The sequence below is a fragment of the Dendronephthya gigantea genome, unplaced genomic scaffold (assembly GCF_004324835.1).
Source record: "Dendronephthya gigantea isolate DGI-Jeju-01 unplaced genomic scaffold, DenGig_1.0 000203F, whole genome shotgun sequence".
Taxonomy (NCBI): Eukaryota; Metazoa; Cnidaria; class Anthozoa; order Malacalcyonacea; family Nephtheidae; genus Dendronephthya; species Dendronephthya gigantea.
This window is the reverse complement of record NW_021163213.1, coordinates 44,369-57,224: the sequence shown is the minus strand read 5'-3', so window position 1 is coordinate 57,224 and position 12,856 is coordinate 44,369. Positions and strand designations below refer to the sequence as shown.

The 12,856-nt window shown below is 36.5% G+C and overlaps 2 protein-coding genes across 3 annotated transcripts; both read right to left on the bottom strand.

The window, feature by feature from the left end:
* Positions 1 to 61: 61 nt before the first annotated feature.
* Positions 62 to 6,534, bottom strand: LOC114539477 (TNF receptor-associated factor 3-like). 2 transcript variants are annotated; one of them, XM_028560112.1, is made up of 7 exons: positions 6,452 to 6,534; positions 2,841 to 2,995; positions 2,688 to 2,739; positions 2,376 to 2,474; positions 2,056 to 2,220; positions 1,812 to 1,970; positions 62 to 1,537 (listed from the first exon to the last, which is right to left on the bottom strand). In XM_028560112.1, exons 2-7 carry the CDS (start codon positions 2,984 to 2,986, stop codon positions 578 to 580), a joined length of 1,581 nt encoding a protein of 526 aa, XP_028415913.1. In that variant the 5' UTR covers positions 2,987 to 2,995; positions 6,452 to 6,534; the 3' UTR covers positions 62 to 577. The 2 variants fall into 2 exon arrangements, with proteins under 2 accessions (XP_028415913.1, XP_028415914.1); XM_028560113.1 differs by lacking the exon at positions 6,452 to 6,534 and adding an exon at positions 4,734 to 5,264.
* A 438-nt stretch (positions 6,535 to 6,972) lies between these two features.
* LOC114539479 (TNF receptor-associated factor 3-like) lies at positions 6,973 to 12,181 on the bottom strand. The gene is made up of 8 exons (XM_028560119.1): positions 11,679 to 12,181; positions 10,735 to 10,897; positions 10,229 to 10,280; positions 10,002 to 10,100; positions 9,723 to 9,887; positions 9,484 to 9,639; positions 8,625 to 9,300; positions 6,973 to 8,281 (listed from the first exon to the last, which is right to left on the bottom strand). The coding sequence occupies exons 2-8, from the start codon at positions 10,878 to 10,880 to the stop codon at positions 8,037 to 8,039; spliced, it is 1,539 nt and encodes a 512-aa protein (XP_028415920.1). The 5' UTR covers positions 10,881 to 10,897; positions 11,679 to 12,181; the 3' UTR covers positions 6,973 to 8,036.
* Positions 12,182 to 12,856: the final 675 nt, after the last annotated feature.

Below are 12,856 nucleotides of genomic sequence, written 5' to 3'. Positions count from 1 at the left end.
TGGTAAAATACAAATTATTTCTGTAAGTTAATCTGGGCTAAGACCAGCACCATATTAAAGCATTACAGTAGAAGATATTGTAACATTGAATGATTCTTTGGAGAAATACACCTTATCTTTCAAGACATTATTTGACTAGCTCAGAATGCTTAGCAATTACCTTGAAATTAGCCAAAATTCCATAGTCTTGATAGTTAAATAAATATGTCATGAGGCATTTAATTAACTAAGGTCTATTTGTAGTTAATACATCCAAGAAACATATCACTTATTGTAATATTTAAGTTGCTATGAAATGTTAAGTATTTTACGTCTTTCAATATACCAAAATAGCCATGGTTGTTGATAAATAAAAACAATGTATTATATATAATACACGCATATTAACCTGTCGTTACCATTAATTCATTATTTTCTATTCATTATTTAGTCATTACTTGCTTGATTCTTAGGGTATTCTATGTCCTTTCTCACAGAAAAGCCTATTTCCCACACACTTAGTCTCTTATACATATAGAACCCCGTGCTAGAACACTATGCTAGATTTGGCTTGCCCACTTCAGGTGATGGAGTTTTATTAATCCACGACGATTTTTATGAACATAACATCGTCTTTGATATACTGACGATTATTTAAATTATCAATAGGCATGAATAATGGCGAGCCACTCGCAATGTTCATATCAGACTTCGGGCGTTGGAAAGAGGAACTTTGAGGATCAGAATGAAACGCATCGACCATGTGATCACCATTACCTTGATCCAAGAGCATCATGGTAATCTTCTTCTGAAATGGCCAGGTTTGAAGGGCGTCAAACTCGCCCTTCATGACCACAAAGAACAAGGACAAATGCGATCCTTTCCCAAATCCATCTCCGTTCATATAGATCTTTGCACACATTTTATAACCAAACTGAGCGCTGTAGAAATGTGGACTATACAAGGCAGTCTTCACTCCGTTGATAGCATCCTGACGCTTTCTCTGATATCCTTCAATCTTCCACAGCAAGGTACCATTGTAATTCACCTTCGTTTGAAGTGGCTCCCTGGGATTTAAGTCTGCAAACTTTGCCGTCATTATTGCCACAGATTCGTCTAGTTGCTCCACTTTATTTTTATACCTTTCAATTATTTCCGTCTTCTCTCTCAGTTGCAACTCTAATCTGTTATTTCTTAATTGTAATTTTTCAACTTCTTTTTCCATTTTTACCTCAACTCGTCTTATCTCAGAGTTCCTGGCTGCGCCATTAGAACCAGTGGCTTGATTTGAACTCATATTATCCATTCGTCTCGTCATTTCAGTTATGGCGGTCATTATCTCAGCAATCTTATTATTGATGCTCATGATTTCAACCGAGATGGCGTCTTTTACTTCGTTCACCTTGTCCACTACCACCTCCATCGTAGCAGAACCGTTCAATCTTGAAACAAAGTTCTGCATTTCGCTTTTTAATGCGAAAATAAACTGTATTAACAGTTGTATGTGGAAACGAGATGCATCCTTGTAGTGCTTACGAAGTACCTTCCTTTTGCTGACCTAAATGATGCCGTAAATAAGTTGTGAATACTGTAAATTAACAGTTAACAAGCGATTTAACTTAACACTAGACCAAGTGCTTTGATGAATAGTGATTAAATTCAGACACAAATCTTTCGTATAAGCATGAACAATAAAAAAATCATCACTCTCATTTTCCTGCGACGGCAGGTAGACGGTCATTAACTGAATTACCATTGGCATTGCATCGGCATTTCTTAGTTGCCCAAATACCTTATAAAACGACATTAGATACAGCAGGAATGTACCTTACCTGTATGTGGTCACAACCAAGCTGTTTAAAATCGCATTCCTGCTCGTTTTCCTCACAATCTTCACCAAGATGTTTCCTCATTTCTCTGCGAGGTATATTTGTCACCTCACAATATTCGCATGTGAGTGGAGCTTCTGGACAATCCTCATCTATATGTTTCTATGACATACGAAAATCAATGAATTACAACCGATGAGTTGTATAAAATATGAATCCAAATGGTGTTTGCTGTGTTCTGACTTACCTGTAAAGACGAAAAAGCCAGCGTTTCATGACAACTCTCACACTGCACGGATCTGTATTGGCATTCCTGATCTAGATGTTTTGCCAAAAGACGTCGCTGGATTTCCTTCGAGCATTGTCCATGAACGCATTTAATCACGGTGTAATCACATGTGTTTATGTGAGCCTAAAAACAGTGGCATATTGTTAAAAAGTCGAATGATAACATTTCACATAGCATTACACTACGTCAGTGCAGTGTACTTAGAGTTCACTCAGTCAAAGTCGGCAGTGCAATATTTACTAAAACCTAAAACCTATATTTTAATATTTGTGAGTTACCTGTAATTCTTTTCCAGCGCCAAACCAATCGCATTCCTCATTTACACAGTGTAACGTTAACGTCACGAGTTCTCGCTGCGTGTAGCGATCCAAGAATACCTGCAAATATTTTAAAAAGAAAGTTTAGCAAAAGGTTCAGTTGCAACTGGCGCTCTTGAGCGTTGAGCAACTACAAAACATTTTAATCATGACGGATGATTTATGTTCCTGAAGGAAGACTGATTCATTTGAATTGGTGCTAGAAAACCTTTGACCAATGCAATGTAATGATTACTCAGGCAAAGAAACGGAAGATATTCAGTGTTTACTTACATTGTTCTCCTTTAATTCAGTTCCATCTACTGGACAAACAGAATTTCCACTTCTGAAGAAAAGAAAAGTATGGGAATTTTTCCACTTTGAAAGTCGTTTGAGCGGAGTGGACAACTGACAAATACAAGCTGGCAAATCGACCTTATAACTTACCCTAAAATATTTTGAACACAACCTTTACAAATCAGATGCCCACAAATTGTTTGCATCGGCTCTTTCAACAACAACGAACATTTTGTACACAAGAATTTCTTGTTTATCTTCTTTCTATTACGATCTGAGATTTGCTCGCCCGGCATATTGAAGACCTGAATAACAACGATAATATATACGATAACGTAACTGCATGATGACACGCCGTATATATGTACACATGTGTTATACTAAGTATCTACTTTTTGTTTTAAAATTACAATTTGAATACCTTTACACGTGCAGTATTCAGTCCTGAATAAACTCATGCATATAGTCATGCACTATTAACAAAGAGCTTGCATGTCAGTTCATTGGAGAGAGATTCATATAACTTCTAACAAGTTATAACAGCAGCAAAGCATGTAAAATTAGCGAAGACTTCTTTGTAATTATAGACTTGCTCTTACCGGAACATCTATTGATTCGCCAGGCATTTTGTGATTTACTTCAATTTATTATATCGATAAATAAGTATCAGTATCTGAAATCATGCAGTCCTCACTAGTCCACAGTGAAAGTGATTTCGACGAACTTAGCATCTACTTTTATATATACTTTCATTTCCCTAATTCCTTGAATTAATGTACTATCTAGCCATGCATCTCGGGGAATTCCCGCTGAAATATGAAACCTGCATGCATGGAAAGTAAGCCAAATTCAAAGAACAGTATAAAGACAGAGCACGTCCCTGCATGAGAATCTGAGAAACTAGATTAATTGGGAAACTTATTTTTTTCTTCATAGACTATATGGAAAGGAAGAATTGACTGCTGCAGATGTATACAGCTGGTGAATGAAAGCTTTCAAAACTGTATAATATACTATAAATAAGTACTATTTATCCTATAATCTAATTGGGGGAAAACCATGCATCAGCTGGTGGAACGATACCATCTATCAGTTAGCTACTATATATAATCTAGAAACTATCGTCTGGAAGTATACAGAGAAAGACAAGAGCACTAAAATCACGATGAAATTGCACGCAATTTATGATCCAAATAAATATATTTTAAATTTATCAGGACAACTGAAAAGTAGTAAGGGGACTTAGAAACTCCATATATTTGAGTTTAAAACCAACATATACTATATATACGGCATTCTAGGAACTCCCTACCCACTCAAACCACGCCTTCCCTAACGCCTTTCGATACGTGGGTGAACTAGCTGTTTTCGATACGTGGGTGAACTAACTGTTTCGATACGTGGGTGAACTAACTGTTTTCGATACGTGGGATTATATATATCAGGTTAAAAAACTGCTTCGCTTTGTAATTAGCGACTTCCACGCAAAGTAAATTTTAAAAAAGCCATGCACGCAGGGATTAAACAGAATCACAATAAAAAGCGGAAATTTTACTTCAACTGACTGATATAGTTACAAATAATCAACTTTATCTAGTTCGTATCAAATGTAGTATATATAATAGCCGCCTACAGGCAGCTGTCATTTTATACCACAATTCATGCGAAGATGTTTAAAAGACGCTGGCCCTCTTCTTCCTGGTTATATTGGGACGATTCACCAAGTATATTTCGGTAAAAACAATGTACGTTTACCCAAAAGTAATTGATCGAGAAAGTGGAAGAATAAAATATAAATTGACCTATATACAACCTGTTCAACTTAAAGTTGGGAGAACGAATGTAAATAAAAGCAAACAAGTAGTTCAATTCTTCTTGAGATGATACTTCTTCTAAGCTATTATCTACCTTTATATAGTATTCACTCTTTTAAAGGAACACATCGGCCATGGAACACTGAGTCAAAGCCGCTTTAAACTCTGAAGGTAATGCAGGCCGTAGGGTCAAAAAATGAATGGTATAAATAGCCAAAGAGTATCTCACCTTCAACTTGAAGTGTAGTTTTATAACATTTCATAACTCCTGTTAGTTCTGTGCATATATATTACTAACCATATAGTGCACGTCCATATAGCTATTTTACTGGTCACAGCATTATAATACAAATCAGTATAACTGCTTAGTATCGATAAACTGTAGGTTTTGCGTCAATGTAGATTGTTTAGAGTCTTTAGACTTCCTCATACGTGAGAAAACTGTTTATTAGAGAAGGTATTTTGTAAATTATTCCATCTGGCAATTTTTATAACTTCCTATTTTTTGAAATCGAGTTCCGGTGTTGATGGCTGGAAACGTGCTTTGATTAACGAATTGAGGGTTTTATTTCACTATATACAAATACTTCCAGCAAATACAAACTAAATGATCAGTGACTGCTAAATTTCATAGTTTTATAGAATTTAGAAACATTTAAACTTTACGGTAACATCGTCACGCACGTGCTGCGCAGCCTGCACTACGATATGCTTACAGCCCGTTTACCACTAGGCGAAATTGAAAATGTAGAATTGCTTCCTACTTTTTATCAATTCGTGCGAATAAATGCGCATATAGTGAAAAACGGGCTTAAGACATCACAACGTCAAATAATATAATTCCGCGTATTTAATACAAACCGACAACGTTTGTAAATTTCTAGTTTGCGAAAGTAAATAAATTCGATTTTAAAAGGAAATGTTAGAACACCGTCTTAACTTTAAAAATTAAAATTTCCGCGGTATTCAGACTAAACGACCCGAGTCTGTGTTCCGAAAATTCGGAGAGCATAAAATCGGGGCACATATAAGCAGCTGTCATTCATAAATTTATTTACATTTAGCTTCGCAAGACATTATTTATAACAATTATCTGGGCTGATGCGTAATCACATTATATAAAAGACCTTTTTCATAATGATGTAAAACGCAGAAAGTATGATGTTACACAAAGTTTGATTACCTCGGTAGTTTTGTGGAGCCAATCAAATTTCGTGTCATCAGACTTTCCCCGTTTGACGTCATTAAAAGGGGCTTCCCCCCGTGTGCGGTTGCATCACACGTCAAATATCGCACAGTAAGACGATCAAGTTTCTCATACTAAAACTATCGAAATCTACTTTTCGTAAACGTTCAATTTCACCGCTTCGATGCCGAAAAACTTAAGAACCTTTCGTGCTAAATACAGGGCCGTAGCTAAAAGCATAATTGGGGGTGTTTATTCTGGAATTATTCATACATTCGTCTAATCACAGTTCTCGATTTATTTCCTTTTGTACGCGCCGTTGTTCCCATGGTACGGTGTACATAAACATGAATTTATGAATACACACCCCAATTAAGCGGTTTAGATTCGGCCATGGCTAAATGTAATATAGCTTACCTAGTGACTTTTGGGTCAAGGAAAAATATTACTTAAGGTCATTTAACTGTAAATACTGATAGCATCTATCAGACCATATGATCAGACTCACGTGGAGAGCATGCACGGACTCACGTGCTTTATAATAGTTAGTAAAAGTAAAAATCTATATTTTAGTCTTGAATTAAAGTTTTTTTGGCTTCTACTATCAATATCGTGACATATCAAGACGCTGGAAGTGAGAAATATTTATCTACATTTCTTAAATACTTAAATTTACGCTGGCAAATTGTTTTAGCACTTCCAAATAAACTTAATCCTTGAAATGTCAAAATATCAGAAATAAAAATACGTACAGCACTTACTTTAAAATAGCACTTTGGTAGATTTTACCGGCAATTCAATGAAACTGTACTTTTTGTCGCGAGAAAATCTTGACCCTCCGATATGAACACCTTTACTTAAATGAACGAAAATAGTTTGCTTGTTGATTTATGTTGCAATATTGCTGACCTGAACATGTGGGTTGATGACACCACAGAATTCACAGAATGCATACATGCATGCTTAACAGTTTTGAGGTGTTTGTAAAAAATGTAATCAAATGAATCTTCAAAAAGATGGCCCTGTCTAATCGAGTGTCCAATTGTAATGCTTATCTCAAATTTTGTAGATTCTTAACTAGGAACGAAAAAAATGTCCTACGTCATTTGGTTGGAAAATTGTCAGTTTTCGTTAATGTTTTACTATTTAATTGTCTTCCTATGAATCAAGACTTCGGTTCTTACAAGTTTTCGGAAACAAAGTTTTCAATTCACTTCTGATAAGTATTTTATTATTAAATGCCAACAAGAGATACCATCACTTTTTATTACAATACATTGCATTTAGCTTATTGGCCTTATTGACCCAACATATATTTACCTTTACCCTTATATACTATACGCTACTAAACCAACCACAGTACTAAGTATTAACAACAGAATTTTATTATTCCAATATCTCACTGCTAACACACATGCAGCTCTCTATATCGCACTTCTCGTATTACACCTAATCATATTCCCTGTCAATCATGCCACTGTCACCTAACCCCTACTAATTATACCCCCAATTACATATATTACACTTATATGCCCATGTTTAGTTTAAACTATTATATGTTTATGGTGCATGAATAATAATAATAATAATAACAAAATAATTATACAAACTTATACATTTATGCAAGAATAGAATAGACCCAAATATCCCCAGTGGAAAAAAATATTACACAAAATGTGAACACACCAGTCATAACTAAGTTTTAATATCATTATAATAATAATGAAAAATACATAGTTATATTGTAATTATAATTATGTATTTTGCATAATCATATTTATATTCTGCAGCTTCCTTCATTTGAAGTTTCGCATTGATCCATTTGCAGGAACGACATGCACAAAACCATGCAACCGAAATGCACACCTTGCATCTAAACCAAAGCTCTGTTATTAACAACACAACACAAGCTCAATAAAGCTCAAAACTTTAAAAGCACAATGCATAAAGAGAAGACAAAAGAACATGCAGCTTATGTTTCAGTTGAAACGTTTGGATTACTTTTAATTTCCTACGGTTTATAAGTTAATGTTTCATCAAACAGAAACCAGACAAATATACCATCACTGCATTATGGACCCATCCTGGAGCACAGACAACATAATAAATTGAAAGAAGCTGAAGACCATTAAATGAAAATAACCAGACTAATTAAACGGAAGTGATGTGCTACTCATCAAAACTCATTTTGGTTTGCTATTTCAAAACTCATTCTGGTCTTTCGAGTAGAACCATCACAGTATTAATTAACCTGAGTCATATCTACAATAAATCTTTTTCCTGTTTAATATAACCAGAAAAAGTGGAAAATACCTCTTTTCCAGCTAGAAAACTGGGAAAAGTCCCTTAATCGACGATGATCTTGATGAACATAACATCATCTTTGATATACTGACGATTACTTAAATTATCAATGGGCATAAACAATGGAGAACCACTCGCAATATTCATGTCAGACGTTGGGCGTTGAAAAGAGGAACTTTGAGGATCAGAATGAAACACATTGACCATGTGATCACCGTTACCTTGATCCAAGAGCATTATGGTAATCTTCTTCTGAAATGGCCAGGTTTGAAGAGAATCATAATCACCTTGAAATAACCATAGAAATAGTAACATAAGAACCATTGTTAACTATTTTTCGGGCCATCGAGTAACTACAGGGTGCCCCCCTCCCTCTGTTTGAGTCACTCTTGTTGTTAATAATACCTCTATCACAACGCATGTTCAAAACAAAAGATCTAATCTTAATTGAGGGTACCCTTCAGAGGAGTAGCAAGGATTATGGGGGGGGGGGCAGGGAGGAAAAAAATAGTTGGGCCCATGCCACCAAGTGTGACATTCAAGACAAAATTATATCGTAATTGGAAACAAAATGTTGAAACTTACAAAATACATATTTACAAAAGAAAACATTACATTTTATGAACTCACCCTTCATGACCACAAAGAACAAGGACAAATGCGATCCTTTCCCAAATCCATCTCCGTTCATATAAATCTTTGCACACATTTTATACCCGTACTGAGCGCTATAGAAATGTGGACTATACAAGGCAGTCTTCACTCCGTTGATAGCATCCTGACGTTTCCTCTGATAGGCGTCAATTTTCCACAGTAAGGTACCATTGTAGCTATGAATGAGCTGCTGCGCACGTGGTCCTCGCTGCGACTCCAAATCAGTGATTTTCACGGTGTTAAGGGTAAGAGACTCGTCAATTTGATCCATTCTGCTTTGCATCAGGTCGATTTGTGCATCTTTTTCTCTCTTTTTTTGCTCCAAATTTCTAACTTTTTCACGTAAGCTGTTGATTTCGGTGGTCATGCTCTGAATACTCGCTCTTAACTCATGGATTTCATCACTCCCTCTCCCATGACCACCATCCTCAATTCCAGTCAACAGTCCAACCAAGGCCACAAACTTTTCAGCCAAACCTGTTCGAACTTCGGTGATATCATCGCGTATTTTTTGAACGATTCCTGCGAACTCTGGGCGTGGGATATATGCACCGAGTTGGGAAAGCGAATTGAGAGAAAACTGGAGCAAAAAACGAACATGGTCAATCAAACCATCATTCATATGTTGGCGTAGCTCCCTTCGTGTTGAAGTCTACAAATTATACAGATTAAAAATCTCTTATTGATCCAGTGTTACTACAGGAGGAAACCTAAACTAAACTAACTTTATTTATACTGGATAACTCTATCAGTTCTAAACTGTTCTTCCTAGAGGTCCAGTAAGGATCATCTCTTATTGATCCAGTGTTACTACAGGAGGGAATCAAATTCTTACCTTGTCATGATTACAACCCACGGCCTGAAATTCACATTCTCCTGGAATCTCTTCGCACACAACTTGTTCGTGTCTTTCAAGGTCCCTTCTCAAAACCTTTAGCTTGCAGAATTTGCAAGTCACTGGCGTACTCTCACAGCTTGTAGTGACATGATCCTAAACGAACCATTTTCATATTTAACGAAATGCGATTTTACAGCACAGTTTTATCCAAAATATAAAAGCATTCTAAATCTTACCTTAAGAGAAGCAAATGGAACATCTTTGCGGCAATAATTACACTTCACGCTGCGATATTCACATTCGTTTTTCAAATGTTCACCCAAATGAGAACGTTGGATCTTCATCTTACATTGGGCATGGACACAGTTGATCTGCGCATGTTCACACACCTGGGAATGACCCTGCATCAAAATAAAATTATGACATCAATTGTTAAATTCGAACATTCGAAAAGTTTTTCAACACAATTATGATGATACCATATATCATACCCTATCATATCCCCACATGCTCACCTCCAGTTCAACGTACGTGCCATGCCAACGACAGCCAGGGTTAGCACAATGTAAGGACAATGCTCGCAATTCACGTTTAGTGAACGCATCAGGAAATACCTGAAAGAGATGAAGGGAAACTTCACAGAAAATCTCGAGTGCCGATTAACTAGAAACCTCTCGGCGGCCTTGTTTATTAAAGATTTATGGATCCACACAGACAGACAGAAAGATGTTGAAACCTATACCTGATCTTTCGTCAATTCTGTGCCATCATCAGGACATCTTGGATTTGAGCTCCTAAATTGTAATAACAAGTATCATCACGGATCTTAGGTTATAATAACAATTATTTTTTAGAACATGTGCACAGGATCTGGGTTTACGGATTCAAAAAATGTTATAAAATACCGTGCGCAGGACCACAGAAAACATTCTCTTTGCAGTAAATTAAAGCCAGTAATTAGCTGGCAAAGTAACTGATTTCTAGGTGGCCCAGAAGTAAGCATGTGCAGTTTCATATAATGTGGTCTGAGTACATGTCAATTCTTAGGATTTTAAAATCAACAACTCTGCCTGAAACAGCTCTGGCTGAAACTCTTCCTTCTTAATTCAGAGGGTTTTGAAACAACTTACAAATATTAAGGTTCTTGGAATAATTTTAGATAAAGATTGCAGATGTGACCATCAAAACCTTGGTGATTTAGATTAAGCTAGGTGATTTGCTATAGTAAAGTCTGAAATAATAACTTACTCTAGCAGGGTGTCAACACATGAAGAACACATCATATGACCACAAGAAGTCTGCATTGGAGTTGACAGCAGTAGATTACAACTGGTGCAAATGAATTTACGATCAATCTTTTTCCGATCTTCATCAGTAATTTTTATTCCAGGCATTTTGGAAAAACTTTCAACTGGAAAACAAAATATTTACTTGTACACATTGCCAATATCAAAGTAATACAGACTAAAGCTCAAATGAATAACATCATTAGAGACTAGGTACGTGTACAGTATGAATTGCTTGTTCACTTTGCTGTTTGCAGGAATTTACATCATCATTCAACATGGCTTTAAATACTCGACAATCGACATAAATGAACGGGCTAGATTTCACTAGTAGCTTTTTATATAATTCATATTTCTCAAAGTCATGAGACCCGCTGGGAAACTTAAATTAATATTAGTACGTGAACTTACATTGATTTGGAACAAAAAGCAGAATGTAGAAAAGACGACAAACGATTTTCGCTCAGAAATTTCAAAAAAATCCACCATGGCAATAACATTAAATCACGTTTTGTGCTGTTACTGGGTACATGTAGGAACATGTAGGTGCATTTGTGGACAATGTTACATCACTCGTTACATTTGTGGATAATCTCAGTTGACTCAGCAAGAGATCATCAACCACGGACAAACTTGGGACAAACAACACATGCATGTGAGAATGTGAGCAGTCAAAGAAAGTAATCGCAGATTTGAAATGTATTTTGGGATGGACGGACACGACTTTGGACACGTTTATATTTTCACCATTTACATCGTAATTTACATAGTAAATAGGCGTGCTTGAAGCATTGAAATCAATGATTTGACGAGAAAGTTCCGAATTCGAGCTTTCGAAGTGTCGTGTGGTCCAACGTCGATTCGATGTTTTGTGTGCCAGCATAAATAAATGTAAATATTAAATACCTTGTGCGTTTTCTTGGTTGCTTTTGGGAAATACTCGTTTGATTTATGGAGCAATAAACCAGTTTTAAGAGTCGAAGCCAGTTAGCGATAGACACTGCGACACACCACGGTCCACGGAACGAACAACGGAACAACGCCTTTTACGATCAGACGATGTCCGATGGTCGCTATAGCGTTTGGATACAGGAAATACTGGTTTTGTCACGTGTTACGATTACATGTTTCGTGAAATCCCAAGATTCCCAGCTGTACCAATATAGCCCAGACTGCCCAGTGATATAGCCACAATATGGCAGGGCACTGAATGGTATCTATAAGAAATAAAACAAGAATAATTAACTTCTGGAGACCCAGAACAGAAAAAATACTACCTCACGGGCGTCGCTATCGGCCAACAACCAAGAACTTAGTAGATTTATATTGTAGAACCTGATGTTAACTGAAAAACTCGTAGTTACTCAAAGACCAGAGTGAACAGCTATCATATGACTTAAACACTGACTTAATGTAATGTGATATCTCGCGGGCTCTGGGAACGAGATTATCTCATCCATCTCATTGTCATCCTCGTTCCCAGGTTGCCGGTGTTTTTGCACAATTTTAGTCGAACCTGCCTATTCTGTTATGTTTATTTTTATTCATTGTTGTCCAAATATCGGAAAATTTTACTATTTTTAAGCATTTTCACACTGAAAAATCACTGTCTGGAGGATAGCGCTATCCAACCCAGTGTATGCAACCTTCGTACACCCGGCCGCAGGACACAAGTCCAAACCATAGCTCGAATGTCAAACCGCACTCGAAAACATGGTCGCTTGTCTCTACAATTATAATATACCAATTTTTTTGCCAATTATTCTGATACTGAACAGTGTTCCGGGATTTTAACCCAGAAGCCAAACAATGCATTTAAATGTTATTCAGTTGCAGTTAAAAGATATGACGTGCATGGTCTTCGTCAACGCCTAGTGTACTGTACAACTGGGAATTTCAGTCCCAGAACTGATCAACTGAAGACCGACTTTCTACGAGTTAGCATTAGACTGTATATAGTGTATAAAAAAGGGGGAGTAATTTTTGATATCTTTGTTTGGCCCCAAACATGGACACTGTTTTTTAAAGCCAAACGAAAAGGAGGGAAACCGGAGTGCCCGGTGAAAAACCCTCCAGGTGGTCTG